Raw genomic sequence first — 25,580 nt, forward strand, 5'->3', positions numbered from 1 at the left:
TTCTGAGAGCGTGATTTGCTTGTTTAACGCTCTGATTGGTGGAAATTTCTCTGCAGACTCATGGGTAATGTAGTTTGGTTAGATTATTTAAAAAAAATATCGAAATAGTGCAAGCTGGTGGCTTCAACAGAAGCATATTCCATCGATTAACAACTTCGTCGCTCACAGTAAATCTTTCTTTAAAGGTTTGTAAGTTATCGTTCAAAACGACTGATGCACTCATATGGGACCACGAATCGTTCAGACCAGTTTTATGATTCACCAATCGCTGGTAAACGGAAGTGACGCAACGAAGCCGGGGAAAGGGGTATGTCACGTTGGAAAAGTGTGCCTTTTTAGAATTTGTGGCTGTTTTTACCTAACTTTATCGGAAAAGAATGGGCGAACCCGTTGGCGAGCACACGTCCCGACTTCAGCGTCAGGTAAGCTTTGCATTAAAACGCTAAAAGTTTTGGATATTGAACATTTGTGATCATGTCACCATGTGTTTCTCGTGTCCTGACGTAAGAGACTGAAACGCGCATGCAGGTCTGACAGTCATGATCGTCCAACGTACTAATGCACATTCGGCTCGAATGGGATGTCAAATACTTTAGTCTAGCTGTTTCATTTAGGTATGAAGAGAATAAACCATGACATACTGTACTGAATGTGCCTTAATATCTAGTGAGCTGCAGACCTAGGCTGCGTTGAGGGTTATTGTATGTATGCATATATGTATGTAACTTACAATAACAATATGGTCTTCATGTAACTGTCCACAGCTAAGATAACACTTGCTTGTGGTGAATTGTGGTGCTTTCTACTTTCTTTGAATAGAAAGCCTAAAGGAAAGTAACCACACTCCCAGTCAAAGTGAAACTGAAATAGAACTGTGTAGCTTAATAAACAATATTAGTGACGTCACGTGTCTCAATTTTACTGCCACAATCAGCTTGCACTTTGAAGTACTTCTTATAACTGAGATATGTGGTATCCGATGGTTATGATCTTTGTCCCTTGCCTACTTGAGATTTTCTGTGGTGTCATTTTGCCATGTAGGAAAGAGAAATCAAGTCACTCCAGGACGACATCGAGAGGCTGAGAGATCCACAGCAGCTGAACTTCACTTCTTCACAGCTGGATGAGTTACGAGAGGAGAATTCCCGTCTGAAGTACCGCCTCAACATCCTGAAAACAGTTAGTGTTTCCTTTAAATAAGATGACTAGGGATGCACCGATATGAACATTTTGGCCGATACCGATAACCGATAATTCTTTACATTTGAAAGCCGATAACCGATATATTGGCCGATAAATCTAAATTAAAAAAATGTATATACTTTGATAGCCTGTATACATAAACAAAAGGCTCACCATTAAAAGCCTTGTCTCAAACACTTTTAACATAAATCAAACATATACAATACAGTATAGCCTAGTTTGAACCAGTGTAAGATTCCTTAACTTTTAAAATTAATTTTACACTCCTATGGGCAACTTTCTTTATTAAAAAAATGGTAACACTTTATAATACGGTTTAATTTTGTTAGCATTAGTTAGCATGAACCAACAATTTTATAAGACATTTTTAAGAAAGTTGTATCTGTTAACATTAGTCAATGCACTGTGAACTAACATGAACACACATATTTTATTAACTACTATAACAAAGGCTATTGCTCTCTGTTAGTTAATGCATTAACAAATGAGACCTTATTGTAAAGTGTTATCAAAAAATCTATTGCCTAACAAAAAATAAAATACCTAAATAATGCAAACAAGTCATTGGATAACATTGGGCTGCATATAAAGAAACAAAATGGATCAATAAAATGGAATCGCCTCTGCACGGACAATAAGGAAATTATTTTTATCAAACCATATCGTTGATGAAAATAATACGAGAACAAAATAATGGTAGTTATTAATTATAACACAATATTTTTGAAAAAAATTAAACATTTTTAATATTACAGTGATAGTAAAAATCTTTAATAGCTCAAATGACATTGCTGTGTGAGCTGCGCGCGCTGAAGCTGAAGAGAACGAACGTTAAACCAAATCGCTTTGCTAGAAGGTTATTCAACTCAACGGTTGCTGAAGAATGCAAACCCAAAGAATTTACAAATTTATTACAATAGTGAATACAATTATAATTATATGACAGTCCCAATCATAGGTTTTAATGTTTTGCATTGTTGTTCAATCTGCGCGTGCTTAAGCTGAAGAGAACGAGCACCGGGAAACTGAAGAACTTTTCTAGCTGGCTGTTTAAATCCACGAAACGCATCATATGTGAGATTAATCAGATATTTATTTTACATCAACTTTATATTACGACTTATCTGCACAAAATGACGTGAATGCACAATCGAACTTGTGCTGGTCACAATGTTGTAGTAATCCCTGTTCTGGACGCGCTATTCCCACAACAACGCGCTGAAACACGGCAACTAAACCCAGAGAATTCACAATGTTTTATTACAATAGTGTTCTCATTATAATGGCATGTATATGACAGTCCCAATTATAGTTAGGAATGTGCATTGCTGTTTGAGCTGCGCGCACGCTAAATAGGCTATAAAGATGATCACCGGTACAATGAAGCGCTACTGCATCGTTCATTAACTCAACCAAACGCATCTTATATTAGATTAATAATATAGGATAATATATATAATATATATAATAATACAGATATATATACATAAAATGAACATATTACAACTTACAATGGCACAGAATGCTGCGAATGCTCAAGAGAACTTGACTATGCTTGTCATGAAGGCTTAACTCCATAGATGCGCTCTTTCCACAACAACGCGCTCGTCGCGCTGAAACACTGGCGAACAAGAATTCACAACATTCTTTTACAGGCGTTTTTATTATAATGTTATGAAGCCTATCTGACAGATTTGTGCTGCACATGTTGCACTGAACTGTATCTTCCTTTTCGAAGTGAATCCAATCATTCAGAACCATCATGGCGAACAGCGCGCATCTCTCAACTGAAGTAAATAATCTATTATCTATCGGCTTTGATATATCGGCCAAATTTTCTTATCGGATCGATAACGATAACATCAAAAAAGACCATTTATCGGCCGTTATCGATATATGGTCGATATATCGTGCATCCCTAAAGATGACTGTAATATTTGTAGTGCGACAGTTTGACCTTCACTGCAAATGTTCAATGCATGCTCTGTGCAATTAGATACATTTCACACATTCAATTATGTGCTAGCAGCTAATGTAAGAATAAAACCCAATTATCTGGACACTTCATGAGCACATTTTATTGAAATATTGCGCTGTTTGTTTGTCATTCCTATGGAATGTTCTGTAAAGCTTTGGTACATTTTAACAGGATCACAAAACAATCTGCACTGTGTGATTTGCATTATGGCATATCAATTATTATCAGATATTTTCTTTTAAGTTTACCAGTATCCGTCAATAATGGATATTTTAATGTGCATTTTCCTTAACATTTTGTCCTCATCTTACACTCAGTTAAAGTGAATCTTAAATTTAATGTAATCTTTAACACATCTCAAATTAATATGTTATCATACTTCGTTACACTTTATTTTGATTGTCCCACTGTCGGGTTAGTGTTAGAATTAGTAGAATAAGTTGAAATGTAGTTGCAAAGTTACTTCTAGTCAGTAGAATGTCTGTTGGGGAGCATCAAAATAAAGTGTTAGATATTAAGCAGACAGCCTAATAATACTCTAATGACTGCTGGATGTAGAAGAATGTCAAATTCCTCCCTCAGACCTTAGACGTAGTGTCAATTATTAATTATTAATTAAGTGGCAAGAAGAGTGGAATACTTGTACAAACAATAAATTAGATGGAATCCATCCTGAAATCTCCTTTAAACCGAGATTTGATCAAGTGGTGTTCTCCAGATGTCGGATAGGTCATACAAGATTGACGCATGCATTTTTGCTTTAAGACGAAGACCCAACTTTATTAATGTTTTGCAAGACTCCACTTTCCTTTTTCCAATATTTCCTGCTTTTTATCCAAGTAGAAAGCATTTTTATGAAGTAAGCGAATTAAGGACTTGTTAGTAAGATTTTACCAGAAAAGGTTTTTAGAATTTTTATCATGCGTTAATGTTAAAAATCTTGTATAATAATAATTTCTGTTTTTATTTTCTGTTTGCTTGGTTTTTATTGTTATTGCATATACGTATGTAACTCTTGTATTTTCGAAATTCAGTTTTTGCCATGAAGATGGCCACAGATGCTGAAATGGCATTAAATAAAACATTACTGATGTTCTAATGATGATCTAATGACAGCTAGTTGACATGTAGTTGCAATGTTTCTTATAGTGTAATGTCTAAAGTGGACTATTAAAATAAAGTGTTACCTCATATGCTACATTACAATGCTGTCATGCCTAAATTCACTAGTAACAAATAAAATGATTGATTTTAGATTTTAGTTTTAATTGAATTACATTTATTTAGGCAAAATTTTTTATTTTTTGTATATTCTGCCATTTATAGGTTATCAACCATAACATGGAAATAATTATCATCTTATCGGTACTAGCCCAGAATTTAAATCTTGTGCATTCATATATAACGTTTTGGGTTTTAAATGTGTCACAATGTGATGTTCACAAAAGGAGAATCAGTTTCTCCATGACATGTTTGTTATATTGCCTGAATCTAATACAGCCAGCAGCCATATCACCCTGTAGCCCAAGACTGGATGCCTACTGAAGCTAAGCAGGGTTGAGTCTTGTCAGTACCTTTGCTGGTACTAAATCATGATTAAATACTATAATAAGCTACAATCACACTGTCAGTTTTTGGGATTGACAACTGCATTTACACAAGTGTGAGTCTCAAAATGTCCCGTTCACACAGCAACTTACAGTAGCACCTCAAATACTGTCAAGTATGAACGTGCAACAGGAGTCAAGCCCTTTTTCTCTTATCAGTAAACCAAAGCGACAGTGACCAAAGTGATATCAAAGATGGCGACACCCATAAAACTGAAAAGCCTCATCACTTTTGACACGACAATCCAATCGAGCCGTAAGTTCATCCGTAAAATCGTCATTAACCGACAGCAGCTTTTATATCGGAGCATTTGAGTCGTGTGTAAACTGGATCTAAAACCTTCAGATGACACACAGCTCACATCTCCATCGCTGTAAGTTACCGAAAAGCGAAACCAAACACGAAAACCCCCAACACACGTATTTGTGCCGCGCAGAGTGTCTTTCTAACACTGTATGATGTGACAGACGACCAGTTGTAGAATGCTGTTGTCACTCCCGTAAATAACTGAACTGTGAGTGAGTGTAACCATTTTAACAACTTAACTACAGAACTGACAACCATATTCTGCTGTGAACGTGGCCATAGTATATACTAAAATAACACTGCAATTCAGTAATTAAATCTGTTGCCACTGTGTTCCTTCAGAGTTTACAGGAGGAGATGAGCCAAAACGGCAAGGCGATGTTGAACATCAACCAGTGTTTGCAGCAGATCTTTGGAAAGGCCATCAGTACCGCCTACCCTGACCTAGAGAACCCGCCACTTTCGGTCTCCCCCAACCAGCAGGCCAAGTTTGGCGATTATCAGTGTAACAGCGCCATGGCGATGTCTCAGGTCAGTTTCCTTGTCCAAATTTTCTTTTTTTTTCATTTCGTTCTGGTGCTCCCCTTTATGTCGTTCCAAACTTTTTGTGGAAAGAAAACGTTTTGAAGAATGTTGATGTGACTTGTTTCTTTTGTCCAGTTGTATGGAATTTTATTTGTAAATGTATGTTTTAAGATGATGAAAGCTAAAGGACAAAAGGTCAGCCCCAGGGAGATAGCGGAGAAGATTATCCAAAACATTCCCAACAATGAGTTCATTGAGAGAACAGAAATCGCAGGACCAGGTTTATTCAGAACATCATCACCAAGATCTTTTTTTCTCCATCATTTTAAAGATTTATTATAAATAATCAAGTACATGTTGCATTGTAGGTTTTATCAACATTCATCTTAAGAGAATGTTTGTCTCTAAACTTCTCTCAAACCTGCTTGTGAATGGAGTTCAGCCTCCACCACTGGTGAAGAAAAAGAGGGTAAGAGTTTCACTGTAGTGATGAAATGCATCACAAAATAGTTTTATAAAGCAGTGTGTTATCAAGTGGTCTTTACCCGTATTGCTGTTTTTCAGGTTATTGTGGACTTCTCCTCACCTAACATTGCCAAAGAGATGCATGTTGGTCACCTGCGCTCCACCATTATTGGAGACAGCATGTGTCGACTCTTTGAGTTCCTGGGTTATGATGTGCTAAGGTTGGTGTGTATTAGTTGTGAAGCTGAACTGTGAGCTTTCATAAAATGTAAATATCTGTTGTAGAGGTCGACCGATTGATCGGAACCGATAACTGATTGCTGGAAAAATTGGCACACCTAGTGCACTTTTTTAATTTTTTTTGTCTGTTAGGAGAAATTGCGTGGAAATCGTTGATGCTCGTATGGTCGCGGCTTGCATTGTGTGAGGAATTATGAGACGAGCCAGAGCATGTTACGAGCACCGATAATTTTCAAACATGTTTAAAGAATTCTGGGAGTTGGCCTGATTTTTTTTTGACATGGTATAGGCTGTCCACTATTGCCAAATCTTACACAACCATGTCACAGGCTAGATCTATGAATATTATTATAGCCCAGTGGCTGCAACCAGGGCCGGATTTACCTCATATTGTGACATATGACCTTTTTTTTTACATTTATAATATATCATAATAAACACAGTGATGTGAAATTTGATATTTTGGCTTTATATGTGATCATATACTTGCATGTGTCATTATATTATTAACACTTTACCAAAATCAAGGTCAAATGAAGTTAGGAAGTTTTTGTTAAGTGAATATCGTGTTTTTCGTTTTTAGAGCGGCTACAAGGCAGTCTGTCCACCACGTCACATTTTCACACGTAACACGAGAATGAGCTTAATTGGTTCTTGCTGAAGCTCAAACGTGCTGCGTAACACATGAGAATAAACCTCATTGGTTCTTGCTGAAGCTCAAACGTGCCGCGTAACACATGAGAATGAACCTCATTGGTTCTTGCTGAAGCTCAAACGTGACGCGTAACACATGAGAATGAACGTCATTGGTTCTTGCTGAAGCTCAAACGTGCTGCGTAACACAAGAATGAGCTTCATTGGTTCTTGCTGAAGCTCAAACGTGCTGCGTAACATGAGAATGATCCTCATTGGTTCTCGCTGAAGCACAGACGTGACGCGTAACACATGAGAATGAACGTCATTGGTTCTTGCTGAAGCTCAAACGTGCTGCGTAACACATGAGAATGAACCTCATTGGTTCTTGCTGAAGCTCAAACGTGCTGCGTAACACATGAGAATGAACCTCATTGGTTCTTGCTGAAGCTCAAACGTGCTGCGTAACACATGAGAATGAACCTCATTGGTTCTTGCTGAAGCTCAAACCTGCTGCGTAACACAAGAATGAGCTTCATTGGTTCTTGCTGAAGCTCAAACGTGCTGCGTAACATGAGAATGAACCTCATTGGTTCTCGCTGAAGCACAAACGTGACGCGTAACACATGAGAATGAACGTCATTGGTTCTTGCTGAAGTTCAAACGTGCTGCGTAACACAAGAATGAGCTTCATTGGTTCTTGCTGAAGCTCAAACGTGCTGCGTAACATGAGAATGAACCTCATTGGTTCTCGCTGAAGCACAGACGTGACGCGTAACACATGAGAATGAACCTCATTTGTTCTTGCTGAAGCTCAAACGTGCTGCGTAACATGAGAATGAACCTCATTGGTTCTTGCTGAAGCTCAAACGTGCTGCGTAACACAAGAATGAGCTTCATTGGTTCTTGCTGAAGCTCAAACGTGCTGCGTAACACATGAGAATGAACCTCATTGGTTCTTGCTGAAGCTCAAACGTGCTGCGTAACATGAGAATGAACCTCATTGGTTCTTGCTGAAGCTCAAACGTGCCGTGTAACACAAGTATGAGCTTCATTGGTTCTTGCTGAAGCTCAAACGTGCCGCGTAACACAAGAATGAACGTCATTGGTTCTTGCTGAAGCTCAAACGTGCTGCGTAACACAAGAATGAACGTCATTGGTTCTTGCTGAAGCTCAAACGTGCTGCGTAACATGAGAATGAACCTCATTGGTTCTTGCTGAAGCTCAAACGTGCTGCGTAACATGAGAATGAACCTCATTGGTTCTTGCTGAAGCTCAAACGTGCTGCGTAACACAAGAATGAGCTTCATTGGTTCTTGCTGAAGCTCAAACGTGCTGCGTAACATGAGAATGAACTTCATTGGTTCTTGCTGAAGCTCAAACGTGCTGCGTAACATGAGAATGAACCTCATTGGTTCTTGCTGAAGCTCAAACGTGCCGCGTAACACAAGTATGAGCTTCATTGGTTCTTGCTGAAGCTCAAACGTTGCGCGTAACACAAGAATGAACGTCATTGGTTCTTGCTGAAGCTCAAACGTGCTGCGTAACACAAGAATGAACGTCATTGGTTCTTGCTGAAGCTCAAACGTGCTGCGTAACATGAGAATGAACTTCATTGGTTCTTGCTGAAGCTCAAACGTGCTGCGTAACATGAGAATGAACCTCATTGGTTCTTGCTGAAGCTCAAACGTGCCGCGTAACACAAGTATGAGCTTCATTGGTTCTTGCTGAAGCTCAAACGTTGCGCGTAACACAAGAATGAACGTCATTGGTTCTTGCTGAAGCTCAAACGTGCTGCGTAACACAAGAATGAACGTCATTGGTTCTTGCTGAAGCTCAAACGTGCTGCGTAACATGAGAATGAACCTCATTGGTTCTTGCTGAAGCTCAAACGTGCTGCGTAACATGAGAATGAACCTCATTGGTTCTTGCTGAAGCTCAAACGTGCTGCGGAACACAAGAATGAGCTTCATTGGTTCTTGCTGAAGCTCAAACGTGCTGCGTAACACATGAGAATGAACCTCATTGGTTCTTGCTGAAGCTCAAACGTGCTGCGTAACATGAGAATGAACCTCATTGGTTCTTGCTGAAGCTCAAACGTGCCGCGTAACACAAGTATGAGCTTCATTGGTTCTTGCTGAAGCTCAAACGTGCCGCGTAACACAAGAATGAACGTCATTGGTTCTTGCTGAAGCTCAAACGTGCTGCGTAACACAAGAATGAACGTCATTGGTTCTTGCTGAAGCTCAAACGTGCTGCGTAACACAAGAATGAGCTTCATTGGTTCTTGCTGAAGCTCAAACGTGCTGCGTAACATGAGAATGAACCTCATTGGTTCTTGCTGAAGCTCAAACGTGCTGCGGAACACATGAGAATGAATTGGGCAGCAGTAATCTGTCTGTTCAATAGTGTTTGAGTGCATCTCTTTAATCCTTTCGTCCTCTATCTCTATCTGTCAGGTTGAACCATGTTGGAGACTGGGGGACACAGTTTGGGATGCTCATTGCTCATTTGAAAGACAAGTTCCCAAATTATCTCAGTGTTTCCCCGCCTATTGGTGACCTTCAGGCTTTCTACAAAGTGAGTACGTGTTATATACAACCTGAAGGGATTGTGTTTTTTTTCTGGGTGGAGGAGCTGAACTTTATTGTACTATGTACAGATTGTAAATCACAGAAATATAACATTGTGTAAATCAAACCATAAAAAGCATTTATTGTATGTAGTTAACCATTAATTATTGGCTTATTTCTGCTTATTTATCCTTCAAATGTTTAATCAAATAATGCTAATATGCTCTTAATATATGTTCGGTTAATTATGTAAAAGCTTAACTACTGCATAAATAATAGCTAATATGCCTTTACTATATGTTCAGTAAATCATGAACTAGCGGTGTGTTAATGCTTAACTACTGCATAGATAATAGCTAATATGCCTTTACTATATGTTCATTAAATCATGAACTAGCAGCGTGTTAATGCTTAACTACTGCATAGTTATGGACCCTTAAAATAAAGTGTTACCCAAAAACTCCTATCATTTCCTTTTCCTTCTATACTGGCTCTGTCATAAAAAATAGTCAAAATTCTCAAAGAAATGCACACAAACTGCAAGAATCAGCTGTTTTCTGCAGGTCTGTCCGAACACTTTGTGCTTTTCATTTTGTTGTGGTGCATTTGATGCTTTTACAGAGCCATTTTGCTTACCCAATGTTTGGTTGCTAAACTGCTGTTACACAGTTGAGAGAAAAAATGAAAGTGAAGTTTGACAACCTTTACCCTCTTTTTTATTATGAGTTTTTTTTTTTAATGGGACATTATACTGATTGAGTTATGCTTTAACTTAGATCTGTGGTTGTATCGTTTGCATTTTGTCTCCACAAAAATGTAGAGTTTTTTATGTTACCCTGTAATATAGTCTTTTTACAGGAGGCTTTGAAGGAATCTTGGTCTCACTAAGAGCCTTCATCCTTTTCAGCTGAATGTTTTACTTTTCAAAGCTGTTCAACTGGTTTCTTTTCTCATCTCTATCAGGAGTCTAAGAAGAGGTTTGATGAGGATGAAGAGTTTAAGAAGAGGGCCTACCAGTGTGTGGTTAAACTCCAGAGCAAAGAGACAGACTTCATCAAAGCCTGGAACCTGATCTGTGACGTTTCCCGGAACGGTACGTGCGAGGCACACTAAAAAGTCATTCTCACTTTATCAAGTATTGAATAGACTAAAGCCTTGCCACTTTAATGCTAGTACAAACCTCCACAGACAGCATGTGCCCTCTAGAGGCTTTTACAGCCGACATGCTCTGCGTTACATTATTCTGATATTCTCTGAAACAACAGCCTCGCAGTGTGGAGAGAATATCAGCTGAACCAGCAAGAAATGGCAATAAGATGCAGTTCGCCCTACTTTATTTATCTAAGGATAATGTGAGTTGTTGACTGGTAAAGGAAGCAGACAAAATATCTAAGATGCAAACAACTACACAACCTTTAACTTTTTATTTTGTAAGAAATTCATATTTTTATTCAGCAAGGATGTGTTAAATTGTTCAAAAGTGACATTAAGTATCGCATTAAGTAAAAACAAAAAGTATCGCAGTTTGAACAGAAATATGAACCTTTTCAGCATTTATAATAATCAGAAATGTTTCTTGAGCAGCAAATCGGCGTCTTAGAATGATTTCTGAAGGATCATGTGACACTGAAGACTGGAGTAATTCATATTTGCCTTCACAGGAATAAAATACATTTGAAAATATGTTTAAATTGATAAGGGTTACTTTAAATTGTAATAATATTTCACAGTATGGCATTGTTCTGTCTTTCTGATCAATTAAATGATGCATTGGTTAGACTTTAAAATACATTTCCAACTTATAGTTTAGGCTTTATATTTATAATGCAATAATTTTTTTTTTATTGCATTCACAATTTAAAACTATATTAATAATTAAAAATGCCTATATTAATCTAAGTACCTTTTTGTGTTTTTTTAATTTTACATTTTATGATAATGCATTATGTAAATTTGCTTTTATTTTTGTTTTAAAAGTGTTTTACAAGATTTTTAATGGATAAAAACATTATTTCCTTCTCAAAGTAGCATGCAAACTGCAGCATCTACTCAGGCAGACTTCCCTCAAATTCCTCCAATGGGATTGAAGCCTAAAAGTGCACATTGACCAAATTTAGGATGCCACGCGAGACCGAACAATGACATCACTTTTGACATCACCAGGGTTCAGACTATATTTGGTAACACTAGAACAATGGTCCGTCATTAATAGGTAACTATTCAGGACAAATGAGTGGTACTACATCAACACTTTAGCTACTACTATTAACTAATATGGAAACAAGCTTAACTAAGCAGTAAAGCCCAATTTATACTTCTGCGTCGAACTTATGCCGTAGCTACGCCGTAGGCTGTGCGTAGCGCACGCGTACCCTTCGGCGTACCCTGACGTGCACCTCTCCAAAAATGTAACTATGCGTCAATTCTACGAGGACGCAAGCGCTGTGATTGGTCTGCTCGAACCGCTCCCTCGGGTTTCACATGCTCCCTCTGCGTGCGTCAATGCGGGCAACGACGCAGAAGGATAAATTAAAACCAATGAGTAGTCTACGGCGTTGAGGCTCCGGCGTATGTCCGACGCAGAAGTATAAATCAGCCTTTAGTAGTCTATAACTACTGATTGAGATTTGCCTCATTAAGAACTAATAATGAACTATGACAAATTATTAAGAATTAACAATTATTTACAACATTATCATGTGTCTGAGGCAATCAATCATCTTTTTTTACTCTGAACTACTTGTGATCTGGACCATTATTTTATCGGATCACTAATAGTTCCTGCAGAGTGACTGAGCAACACTTGATTAATTCTGATGCACTTCATAACTATATTCGGAGTAAAAACACACATGATAATGTAATGATTAGTATTTGATTAGGGTAACACTTTACTTTAGGGTTTAATTCTCACTATAAACTAGTTGCTTATTAGCATTCATATTACTAGGATTTATTGGCTGTACTTAAAAAGTACTTAAAGTACTTATAAAGCACATATTAATGCCTTATTCTGCATGACCATATTCTACATCCCTTAATCCACCCAATAGCTAAACTTAAACACTACTTTGTTATAATAAACAGTATTTAGGAGTTTATTGGGGGCAAAAGTAGTAGTTTATAGTTAGTTAACGAGAATTGGACCCTAATCTAAAGTGTGACCTTAATTAGTAATTCTTTATAATTTAACATAGTTAGTCATTAGTTCTTAATGAGACTAATTTCATTCAGTAATGTTTGAAGACCTAATAAGGAACAATCTCAGTCTTAAATGTGATTTTTCTTACTGATTAGTTAATCTTTATTCCATGTTAGTTACCTAAAGTGTTAATGTAGCACTACTCATTTGTCCTGCATTACCTAATAATGACGGACCATTATTCTAGAGTGTTACCTAATATTTTATAAGGACAGTAGAGGTAAGTATATAACTGCATCTTAGCAGTAAGTTTACATAAGCGTGGACTCAGTGTGGACCATTAACTAGAATAAATAAATAAAAATACTGCAGAAAATGAAAGTCATCATTTACTCGCATTACTTCCACACATGATTATGTGTTTTTCTAAAGTAGGGAAGCTTCTGTTCCAAATTTTGTAATTAATTTAAGAGCTTTCATGTCTGAAATGTTATCATTTTTAGATGCTTTATCTGTCATTTTGATTTAATTCCATAATGCGTCCGACATTTATAATACATTACTTGCACGTTTATTCTGCAATTTCTATATTTATGGCAGAGGAAAAAAGTTTGTTAAAACAAGTTGGAATGCGTTAAACCCTGAAGGGCACCGATGCCCTTCACTAGCATCCGGCTCTAGACTCTGATGTGACAGCATCTACCTTTACCCTTTAATCAAACCTCGTTCCCCCACTGAGGCTTGCGTAATGAAGGTCAATTAGTGTGTGTTTTTTCTGCTGATGCTGTCCAATCAGGCTTTGCTAAACCAGGAGGGGGCTGCATTTGATTTCCCTGTGGTGTGACTGTTGTAATTAAACCGTCTTGTCCCTTCCGCTTCTGTCCGCTTTGCTGATGCAGAGTTTCAAAAGATTTACGACTGCCTGGAAATTCGCATACAAGAGAGAGGAGAGTCCTTCTACCAGGACATGATGACAGCCGTGGTGAAAGAGTTTGAGGAAAAAGGTACAGATGGAGAGTTCTTTGACTCTTTCTTTAGTCTGTTGTCTTGGTCACTAATGATGTAAAAATAATTTGATATCATTGTCTATTGACATTTGAATAAATATTAATATGTTGCTTTATTTTCTGTGTTTTTGTGTTTCTAATTGAAACAGGAAGTGTGGGTGGGACATATCAAAGGGTTAAAAGTTTATTTTGGGAACTTTTAGGGATACACCATAATACTTATGGGCTCAAAGCTAACACGCATGGATCTGGAGCCACAAAACTCCTATTTTGAATAGGAAGTGCTTACATTTTTTGCATCAATAATTTCTCAAATATTTTGTTGTTCAGACAAACAGGAAGTCCAGATTGCAATTCGGTTTTGTGCTGCTAGTGGTACCAAAATAATGGACTTCACTTTTAAGATTGCATAAAATAAAGTAAATTTTTTTTTATTTTTACTATTTTAATTATTTTATTTTTAATTATTTTTAGTTTGTGTATATATATATATATATATATATATATTTTTTGGGGTATCTTTGTTTAATTTATTCTTTATTTATTTTTTAGTTGATTAACATTTATTTCTATATTTTTTTGTTCAATTTAAAATTTTTATTTTTGTTTATTACTTTTAAATGTATTACTTTTATTTGTATCAGTTCGTTTTTTTTATTATTATTTTTTAAATATTTAATTCCATTTTATTTAGGTTTTTTTGTTCATTTATTATTTTTAATTTTTTAATTGCTTAATATTGGTTTGAGTGTTTGTTCTGAAGAATAATTGACAATTGAACAGTCCCAGTTATCCTTGCTAAGATTTATATTGACATCATGATTTTAGGAGTGATATGGTTGTTGATATGTTATTTTATTGCACTGGTGTCATGAACTAGTGGCGGTTCTTCCAAAAAAGTGTTTAATGTTTACTCTGGTGCATTCCAACTGTAAGTACAATACTGTAAACACAATTTTTGTTTGTTTTTACAAACCGAGTCTTTTCTGTGCCAATCGACAAAAAATCTATTGACCCGGAACATCCCTTTAAAAAAAAGCATTGCACGTCTATCCGCACATGTCCAGTGGGGGGCAGTGTTGTTCCAAGATTGATTTTTAGACTCTAGCTTTACTATACATCCAATTTCACATTCCCTGCTGATGCTCTTCTCTCTCATCAGGGCTGGTGGAGTTGGACGAGGGCAGGAAGATAGTTTTTGCTCCGGGCCAGTCTATTCCCCTGACGGTTGTCAAGTCAGACGGAGGCTATACTTACGATACCTCCGATCTGGCTGCCATCAAAAATCGTCTGTTTGACGAGAAGGCTGACATCATCATCTACGTGACTGACAGTGGCCAGGTGTGTGGGTGTATGGGTTTGTGTTGGGGAAATCTTGAACGGCACAAACCTTCCCAAAGTTATCTGATGCGCATGAGGACACATGAAGCAGATGTCGAGGGCGCCGGGCGAGACACAGAATTCAAATTTCTGTATGTTTATAGATATGTGCAATAGACTCCTCACCTATTCAAATATTAATGCGGCATAGGTCAGGAACACGGTCTGGGCGTATCTAGTTTACAATTCTGCTTTGTTTAGATAAGAAATATGATTTAGGATTTATCAGGAGGATCTTGATCCAAACTGTAGAGCTTTTTGTTTATTTGGTGTAATGTTTGTATTGATGGTCATGTAACTAAAAATTCTCTGTGTTTTGTTTTACGATGTACGGCAGGCAATGCACTTCCAGGTGGTCTTTGCTGCTGCTCAGTTGATAGGCTGGTATGATCCCAAGGTCACACGGGTAGAACATGCAGGTTTTGGCGTGGTGCTCGGGGAGGACAAGTAAGTGTATTGATCAGTACGGAAGTCACCTTTGGTCCGCATCATGCTTTCACCAGGATGACCCATAGTGCTGCAAAGTAGCAATAATAAAGGATAAGGAAAATAATCAACAAAGTTCATTATTGATTAGCTGAGTCTTTGTGCGTGACCACGACGAACCTGTGGTGTGACCCTAAAGTAGTTTAAATGCATTTCTATGAAAAACAAAACATTTACACAAACTACGGTTCAAAAGATTTACTTTCGAATTGCGTTCTAATTCTATTCTTCAGCAAGGTCGCATTAAATTGATCAAAAGTGACAGTAAAAACTTTTTTTTAAAGTTAAAGAAGATTTCTGTTTTAAATAAAAACTGTTCTTTTGAAATGTTTTCAAACACTGATCATAATCAGAAATGTTTAGCAGTATATTAGAATTTCTGAAGGATCATGTGACACTGAAGACTGGAGTAATGATGCTGAAAATTCTGCTGTGCCATTTTAAAATATATTCAGATAGAAAACAGTTATTTTAAATTGCAATAATATTTCTCAATATTACAGTTTTCATATGTGATCAAACAAATGCAGCCTTGGTGAACATGAGACTTTTTTCAGAGACATTACAAATCTTTTCCGAACCTTAACTTTTGAATATATTCTTATAATGCAAGCATTGCTATTTTGCAAAAAGTGTAATAAAATGTCACTGTCAGTGCGACTCTTTGAATACTTATTAATGCTGCGCTCCATGTAACTGGGATGAATTTTTGATTAAAGCAATATTTACTGTTCAGCATCAGATTTGATGAAATGCAAAAAATAGTATTCTATATGAACGATAACTGGATTACGGCAAGATTAATGAAAAATAACACTTCGGTGTTCAGAGGAGATAATGTGTATGCTAGCATTGGTGGTTTATCTGCTGAAAGGTCTTTTTTTCCAATTACTTTATTTTGTCATTTTTACATTTTAAACCATAGCATTGTTTGAAGGAGAACACTTTGCAAAGGTACCCAATAGAATATTTAATGTACGATTTATCAAAGAAATAATTGACCGATTAATCAGTTGTCATCTAGTAATCAGCCAGTGGCTCATGTGGCACTAGTTTTTAGCTGTCATAGAAATATTGTATTGAATGATGAGCACTGATTCCACATTTCAGAGTCTTTTCTTAATAAACATGGAATTTCCTTCCCAGGAAAAAGTTTAAGACTCGTTCAGGAGACACGGTGCGATTAATGGACCTTCTGGATGAGGGTCTGAAAAGATCCATGGACAAACTGAAGGAGAAGGAGAGAGATAAGGTGAGCGCCTGAAAACTCTGAGGAAACTAGCACCTTTGTATGCTTCTCACCCTGAAAGCTTCCATCCAACTCCTTTTGTGTGCCTGAGTGCTTCAGCTCGATTCAGAAGAGATCAATGGATCTCAAATGAGACCAGATGTGCTAATGACAATTACGGTCTATATTTCTCACAACTCCTTTGTGCTCAGAAATGAAGAGCATCCTAATGCCTCACTCACTTGATTGATATCTCACAAAAGAGTGAGCTTCTGACAGTAAAGGAGTTTGAAAAAAGACAATTATATTGTTTCAGACGCAAGTAAGCAAAGTAAATGTCCTTGTATAGCCTTACTTGGAAACGTTAAAGGCAAACGCACAACTAAAACGTTTTTTTTTGTAGATTTTATTATTTTATAGATGTACCAAGTATATATATATATAAAATACTTACTTTCCTTAAAGTGAATCAGACTTTTGCCAAGTGTCTTATTTGTCAGGAATATTGAAAGTAGCATATGCTGAATTAAATTAGGCTTAAAAGTTAGCAGGCGTGTAATCGTGCAATGATCCTGTGAGCATAATCAGTGATGTAGGACAGAGACAATATTTGATCTGATCTCAAGCTATTTTTTCATCTTTTTAAAGCACTCTGAAGACTAGGGGTGGGAGATAAAAATGGATTTTTCCGATGCATCGCGATTCTGAAGCAATTCTGAAAACTGTTTGTACTCTTTGTCGTATTTGTGCTTTAGGAACATCTGTAATCTTGCAATTCCACACACATACACAAACGCAAAAACCCTCGAACCATCCATAAAATAGTCTTCCATAAAGTTCGAAAAGGTTGAAGCGAATTACAAGAGCAATCGCGCGCTTTATTGCATCGGATGTATGCTTTGTGAGAAACGAGCGTTTTGCTTGTTACACTTACAATGTGTGGTCTTGGCCTCCGGCATTCCAGTGTTTTCCGTTTCCAAATGCTCTACGAAGGCATCATTTATGCCGTTTGAAAAGATACTCACTTACTGACAGACTTTCATAAGCTCACGTGCGCTTCGTGAAGAGCGCCCGCGGCTGTGTGCAACTCCAAGTACTTAAATCCACTCGCATCTCAAAATGCTTTACTGACGATTAATTCCTGTAAAGTTATGTACAAAAGGATTAAACAGACAGGATACAGATCTATTAGATCTGCCACTGTATATGATGTCATAAGTAATAGTCAAACTGCTCTTGACTGGAAGGCTTTCAGAAACTTAAAATCCCACTGTAGTCAGTAATTTTATCATCTTTGATCACCAAAATGACATTTAACATTCTTTTTGGTCCCACTTTATATTAAGTGGCTTTAAGTGCTATGTACTTGCATCGAAAAAATAAGTACAATGTACTTATTGTGCTGATGTTGTATTGTAAAACACTTTTGCTGCTTTTGAGATGTGATACGGGTAAGGTTAGGGTCAGGTGTGGTGGTATGGGTATCTTTAAGGGTAAGTTAAGGTGTAAGGGAAGGGTCAAGAGTGTAATTACAAATGTAATTACATACATTTATTACAGCTGTAATTACATGCAGGTATTTTCAAAATAGAATTACAATATAAAAAATGTTATGTACACAATACATCCATTGTATCAAATTATTAATTTCAATATTAGTACATAGTACTTAAAGCCACTTAATATATAGTGGGGACCTTTTTTTTCCCTGTGAAATAAAAAATGTCTTCATGCCTTTAAATCACTCATAATCATTACTTTTGCCAGTGCGCCGTGGCAAGCTTTATGCGTGCTTTTCAGTGTTGATTGGGCTATGTATTACTGGCAATTAAAGGCTCATTATTATGATTTATGGTTTATTAATATAAACGCGCGATTAGTCGACTAATCGCTTAAATAAACGACTACTAGTCGACTAGAAAAATCTTTATTCGAGGGCAGCCCTAGAACGTAGCTAATTTTATCCTCATTGTCTATTCGGCACACATTGGGAAACTTGTTTTTCTGAAGGTGGCAAAAGGTCTTGGCTGCTTCAACCTCACGGGGGGTCATCAACATTTTCAAATTGTGTGTGTTGCAGGTGCTGACCCCAGAGGAGCTGGTGAAGGCTCAGCGTGCCGTGGCCTTTGGCTGCATTAAATATGCAGACCTTTCGCACAACCGCATCAATGACTACGTCTTTTCCTTCGACAAGATGCTGGATGACAGGGGCAACACCGCAGCCTACCTCCTCTACGCCTTCACACGCATCAGGTAAGCATTCAGTGTGATGGAAAACTTTAACCGCATCAAATGAGCCATCTCATTTGCATCAATGTGGTATTCAATTATTTATTTTTTTGCCGTTTCTATTCATTTGGTTTTTAAGTATTTTCAAGGGGACCTATTATGCCCTTTTTCAAAGTCTTGATTTAGTTTTTTGGGTCTATTAGAATGGGTTTTCATGCTTGAATGTTCAGAAAATATTATGTTTTACATATTTGAGATTGGTGCAGCAGCTCTTTTCCCAGTCTGTACTTCTGTCCCATTAACATAACCACGAGTTTCAACACGCTACTAGCGCAACTGAACTGAACTGATAAACTGAAGTCCTGATATCTTAATGAAAGCCTCATTAAAAAAAATCTTTTAGTAGTTTTTTAGGAAAGAATTTTTGACAAAAATGCTTATTAATAATGAAAATGTTGTCTGCCAATTGTTGTTGTGACCATCTAAATGTAGAAAAAAACCCCACATAACTCCTTTCTCTTGAATCTCTTAAATAATCTCTTAAAATATCACATAATTTTACCTTTACATGACATAATAGTTCAGGCTGCACTATCGGATATGGTGCGGCTCCCCAAAAATGTATGTGTTATTTATGATTTAAAAAAAAAATATATATATATATATAAATATGACATTCCCTCTTTCTTTATCATGGACACTCTTATATAGAGCTGGGTGTTGATACATCAGGTACAGTATGTCTTTTTTTCCAATCTCAACTGAAACTGTAAACCAATCAGGAAATCCTCCCTATCATATAGTAGATATATTTCTATATCTAGATAAAACCTTTTTTGTTTATTTCTAGATATACTCAACACTTCTATATAGGCTTTGTTGGATACAAACATTTAAATTGCATTTAAGGCCGTTCTTAACGGTGCTGTCAACTTGTTTTTATGACAGATTTATTCAAACAAACATAAATAATCAGAATCGAGCTTTGTTTATTAGGAATTTGTTTTGGTGATAGAAGAAGCTTCCCACACACACACACACACACACACACACACACACACACACACACACACACACACACACACACACACACACACACACACACACACACACACACACACACACACACACACACACACACACACACACACACACACATTATTAAACAGAAATAGACAAATTTGTGTGTATAGGATATTATCAAATAAATGTAAGTGGTAATGCAGATAGTTATCATTGTACAGTGGCGAGAACATTTAACCGATCATGATGTAGATTGCCTGGGGGAAGAAACTTAACTTGTGCCTGGCTGTTCTGGTGCTCATCACTCTGTAGCGCCGGTCGGAGGAGTGTGAGGGATCCAGAGTGATTTTTTGAGCCCTTTTCCTCACCCATGGATGTATTCAGTTTTTGGAGGGTGGGCAGGGGAGCACCAGTAATCCTCTCAGCAGTCCGAAACCGTCCTCTGCCTCTGTAGTCTTCTGATGTCTGATTTTGAGGCTGAGCCACTTCAGGTCCTGAGAGATGGTGATGCCTTGGAAACTGAATTCCACTGAAGTCACTAAAGTCCACAATCATCTCCTCTTTTACGAGCAAAGTTATTTTTTTCCTAGTTGACTAACAAGCCATGGACATTGAATGGCTTTCTTATGTCCTGTATTGTCTTCTACAGTATTGAGCCATCTTGAGCCATGCTTCAAGTGAGGCCTTCTGTGCTTTGATATACCCCTTCTGGGACATCTTTACGTGGGTCTGTGCTGGAAAAGTTGGCCTGAATGATTCCCACTTGGATGTAGGGAAAGAGCTCACCAACACTGTTGAATGGCCCTTCATGTTCATTACTTTTTTAACCGTTTTAATAATTGAATACAATTTGATACAACCGTTTTTTAACCGTTGCTGCTGTGTGGAAGTGGTATGTGTGTATGTGTGCGGGAATCAGGGGCCTTGTGTACATGAAAGAATGCATGCATCTGCTGCACAGTCAGTGTGTTTTCTGGCTGAAATGTGTGCGTTTGTGACAGATCTACTTCAGCTGTCCCCCGAGTGGATGCTTGGCACAATTGCTCTATTATTCGTACTCTTTATCACCTTGTGTTTGCTCTTCTGTCTCAGTAGGGCTGTTGACCTGATGTCAGGAGCGCAGGGTACCACAATCATGGCTCTTGTGCAATTGGAGAGCTTTTTTTCCTGTCTTTAATTGGCTGTTCAAAACAATTGGTAACAGAAAATCACATTTGGGGGAAGTGAAGGTAGAAATCAGAGCCAATGATAGGAGAAGGAGCCAAAAAAATAATAATTGGCCATGGCAGCAGTTGATGGGGATTTCAGTGTTTTGTTTCTCAGAATGCATCCAATATAACCCGATCCTCTATTTCTCTGGCAGAAAGGCCTTTTAGACACTTAGTCATGTTTTCTTATTTATGTGAGCTGTTGCTACAGTTAAATGTTTTTTCTCTTTTGTTTGGCCATTTGCATTGATGTCATCCTGTGTTGATCTCAATAGTTGACAATTTAAAAGAATAGCTTGTTTGAAAATAATTGTTTTTTCTATGGAGCACAAAATAAGTGCTTTTCCCCATACAGTAAAAACATAGTGACCGGTGGCTGTCAAGATCCAAAATGGACACAAAAAAGCATCATAATAGTGTTTCACATGACTTATGAGCTGTTTTCTGAAGTTTTGTGAAGCCTTTTTTGTGAAATTAGTGAGAAACAGATGTTTAAATTATTTAAATTTAAATTATTATTCACTAAAACCTTTTTATACACTCTACCTCTAAAATGTCATTTACGCATGGCAGCATACTTATCGTTGATGACCACATGTATTTTTTTGTTTTTTTGTTAAAGTAAATTAAAAGTAGTATAACTGGGAAAAACTAAAAGTAATGGTATGCTTACAAAACAACGATGTCTTAAAAACTGATTTATTTATTTTTTTGCATTTTTCGTGAACAGGCGATAACGTTCTGAAAACGACTAAAAACCCTCTATTCTGCTGCCAGGCCAGTTGTACGATAATGGTATTGTTTTCAAAAACTTGCACTTTGAAACCCATTTTCAAAAGTTAGCGTTTTCAGGCCCCTAAATCGCCGTTGTAGTGTAAATAAACGGCCAAAACGCATACAGTTTTCCATTTTCAGTTGAAAACGGTGTCATGTAAACAGCCCCTAAAATACATTTTCATAGCATCATGTTAAATGGCAAAAATTGTTAAATACAGTTTTAAAATACCCTCCCATATTACTTAGAATATTAAGGGCATTAAGCATTTTTTAATTGTATGCAGTATAGGCAGTGTAAATCTTGGCAGCCCTAAAATACTTAAACTATAATAAAAATAAAATAAACTGAAACCAAAAAAACTCTTAAAACATAATCAAAACTAAAACAATGAGCCAGCTAAAACTAAAACAATGAGCAAGCTAAAACTAAAGTAAATTTAAAACTAAAGTAAAAGTCAAATTTGCCCCGAGCTCAAGTCGGTTCACTCAAGTCTCACAACAGAACATGATGTGCCAAGTTTGACCATGCAGAAAAATGTATGGTATCTTTTATAAGACACATTCTTCTTCTGTCTACCTCCAGGTCTATAGCTAGACTGGCTAACATCCAGGAGGCCGTCCTGCGCAAAGCAGCTGAGACCACAGAGGTCTTACTGGACCATGAGAAAGAGTGGAAACTGGGTAAGTGCATCCTGCGCTTCCCAGAGATTCTGCAGAAGATCACAGACGACCTGCTGCTTCACACACTGTGCGACTACCTCTACGAGCTGGCCACCACCTTCACTGAGTTTTACGACAGCTGCTACTGCGTGGAGAAGGACCGGCAGACAGGTGGGTACCCCGAAGCCAGACGTGAGCGGGGTCTATATACTCCACGCTTGCACTGACCTTGATGACTGAAAATAAGTGTAGGTCGCCCAGAAAGAAAAACATACTCGGTGCCCAAAACCTTGAGGTTTTAATGGTTAAATAAATTCATGTACTTGGAGCATGTGGTTTTTGCTCTTTAGAAGATGTGTCAGGAGTGTAATTGGTCCAGAAATGTATTTAACTCATAGGCCAGTATAAACTTTTATACTGCAATGAAAGATGTTAAATTGAGGAGTTTTAATTTAGATGTAATTTAATAACTTTGTTTTTCACAGTTGCAATACGGTTTAACGAACAACAAATGATTAATTTGAACAGGGAAATCTAATCTAGGATAATATCAGAGAGAAAATCTCTTAGTTGTTTTTTTTTTTTCTCCAATTTGAATCTCCTCATTAAATCTAGTTACTTAGGCACTGGTGAAGCTACTGTCTCTTGAATCGTACAGCTTCTTTAGTCTTTTAATATAGACTAATGAAATTAGCTTTACTCTGAGTTTGAAAAAGACTGCTGCTTGTGGGACTTTTGGGTTTCCTTTTGTTTAAAGCACAGTGTTTTAAAAGCTCATGGATTTAAAGGTAAAATGTAATTTTCGTGGCACCAAATGCAAAAATAATGACCATTTTCAAGTTTTCCAAACAGTGTATTTTGGGTTACTAATGCATCTCACTTTAAACTAGTAAAAAAAAGTACATCTTGGAATGCTACTTGCTGTAAGGACGTGAAAAAACATTGAAACAACAGAAATTGGTTGGTCACATTTGGGCATTGAAAAACAAAAAACAAAAGAAACTGCACATTAATGAATTTTGGCATAAAGTCTTCCTCAGATTGTGTCAGAAACCAAAAATGCTACAGGTGTAAGTGCAATTAAATAAATAAAAAACAATCATTTTAATGTCCAAATGTGACCAGCCAAAACTATAATAAAGGCTTTGTAACTTTTTTTTATTGGAAGTGCATTAGACCTTTATTTTTCTTCTAAAGTTTAGGGGGGAAAAGTATTTTAAGAGATTTTTTTTCTTCCAAGTTTAATAAATGACCTTTAATGACCAAGACGTGACTAAACGTTTTTGATTTGATTGAAATGAATCTGCCTCTTTGAAAATGGCCTGTTTGACTAATGACTGCTCTAAATCGTTCTCCTCAGGGGAAGTGGTCAAAGTCAACATGTGGCGGATGCTCCTCTGTGAAGCCACCGCAGCTGTGATGGCCAAAGGTTTTGACATTCTGGGTATCAATCCAGTTCAGAGGATGTGAATTGATCAATGCCTTCCTCCTCTGAACACAAGACCTTTTTCTCAAAAACATGTCCCGATGGATTCTTATGGTATGCCAAATAAAAGTCATTCAACTGTCCATAAAAAAACCTTTGATTTTCCTGGTCATTTCTCCTCACGTAAATGTCAGATTAGCCAACTGGACCCTGAAAACTGCCAAAAAGTCAATCTGTTCAACCTTTCCCTTCTATATAACAAGTCTGAATCTTATTTTAGTCTAGCATTAGCTCACCTAATTTTGGTTTACCTAAAGCAGGGGTGTCCAAACTCCCTTAATACCCTTAAATACCCTTAAATAGGGCACTATTTAAAGGGACAGCCATTTGTATTGGTGTCTAAAACCATAGTGGACGTTATTGAGGGCACTCATTCAATCCCACAATGCATCGAAATAACGAGTGTACAACTGATGTATGCTCAATGGCTAGAGAATACCCAGAATGCACTGTGAGAGTCACGTGCCGAATGAATTCCCCAATCTGAACAGAAGATGGCGACCGCTGCTGAATCATCCGTTTGTCCTGTTTCCAAAACCGCTGGTCCAATGTGGCTACAGCGTAATATCTTATAGGGATAAATTCCTTTTTAATTCATTATTAAATTGTTTAATTAAGGTTTATGCATGGTTTCCTTGACTAAATCTTTTCATTACTACTGGAGCCGCCAGTTTTCTATATTTCAAGTTCCGATTTCGTACACATCCCTGGAGAGTTTTGCTCCAACTTGCTTCCAACTTGAAAACACTTGCCTGGAAGTTTCTAGTATGCCTAGTAAGATCTTGATTAGCTGGGTCAGGTATGTTTAATTGGGGTTGGAGCAGGATTGGACACCCCTGACCTAAAGATTTTACATCAACAACAGCTTTGCTCATTTTGCTTTTGGACTTTTCATTCCACAATATGCATAAAATATTGTTCTCCCTTGAAATGTAATGCAATAAATCAATTTCATAATGTGTTTGTATTCACTGGTGTATTTCTGTATCTGTTTTCGCTTGAGGCTTTCGGAGCATTAGTCAGTTTGAGATAGTAACTTATTTCATTTAAGAGTTTTAATAGAGTTCAGTGTTTGTTTTTCTCTTGCCATTAGGATTTAATTAGTTGTGGGTGATAAATGCAGCGTCCGCACCTGATAATCTGTATGAAGATTAAGAAGAATGATTTAATTCACTCGCAGGGTCAGTGTTTATTTACTCTTTGGATGTTTTGCAACTGGGATTTTCTTGATAAAGTCTGAGATCAGAATTAAAGATCTGGACACTTAATTACCTGGTCGAGTCTTGGTGAATCCATTAGTTTTCTTCTAAGCAACTCTAAGTGCATCCTTATACTTCATGGGTTTGTTTTCAACTCTGTGTTTGACCAACCCGATCTCACAGAAATTCGTAGGAATTTTACGAGGTGGCTTGTTCATACGAAT

General features: G+C 37.2%; 1 protein-coding gene across 1 annotated transcript; it reads left to right on the forward strand.

Annotated features, from left to right (window-relative positions):
* The first annotated feature begins 80 nt into the window (after positions 1 to 80).
* On the forward strand, positions 81 to 25,116 carry rars1 (arginyl-tRNA synthetase 1). The gene is made up of 15 exons (XM_077196641.1): positions 81 to 422; positions 1,042 to 1,179; positions 5,438 to 5,626; positions 5,792 to 5,900; positions 5,989 to 6,089; positions 6,185 to 6,306; positions 9,418 to 9,538; positions 10,495 to 10,624; positions 13,573 to 13,677; positions 14,843 to 15,021; positions 15,398 to 15,507; positions 16,693 to 16,798; positions 18,855 to 19,027; positions 22,595 to 22,842; positions 24,032 to 25,116. Exons 1-15 carry the CDS (start codon positions 378 to 380, stop codon positions 24,139 to 24,141), a joined length of 1,986 nt encoding a protein of 661 aa, XP_077052756.1. The 5' UTR covers positions 81 to 377; the 3' UTR covers positions 24,142 to 25,116.
* Positions 25,117 to 25,580: the final 464 nt, after the last annotated feature.

The sequence above is a fragment of the Siphateles boraxobius genome, unplaced genomic scaffold (assembly GCF_051911475.1).
Source record: "Siphateles boraxobius isolate OS27281-9 unplaced genomic scaffold, OSU_SipBor_1 11, whole genome shotgun sequence".
Classification (NCBI taxonomy): Eukaryota; Metazoa; Chordata; class Actinopteri; order Cypriniformes; family Leuciscidae; genus Siphateles; species Siphateles boraxobius.

Coding starts and splice junctions, on each gene's coding strand:
- rars1 (XM_077196641.1), top strand. CDS start 378: ATGGGCGAACCCGTTGGCGAGCACACGTCCCGACTTCAGCGTCAG. Junction 15,022..15,397: donor ACGTGACTGACAGTGGCCAG/GTGTGTGGGTGT, acceptor GATGTACGGCAG/GCAATGCACTTCCAGGTGGT. Junction 16,799..18,854: donor AGGAGAAGGAGAGAGATAAG/GTGAGCGCCTGA, acceptor TGTGTGTTGCAG/GTGCTGACCCCAGAGGAGCT.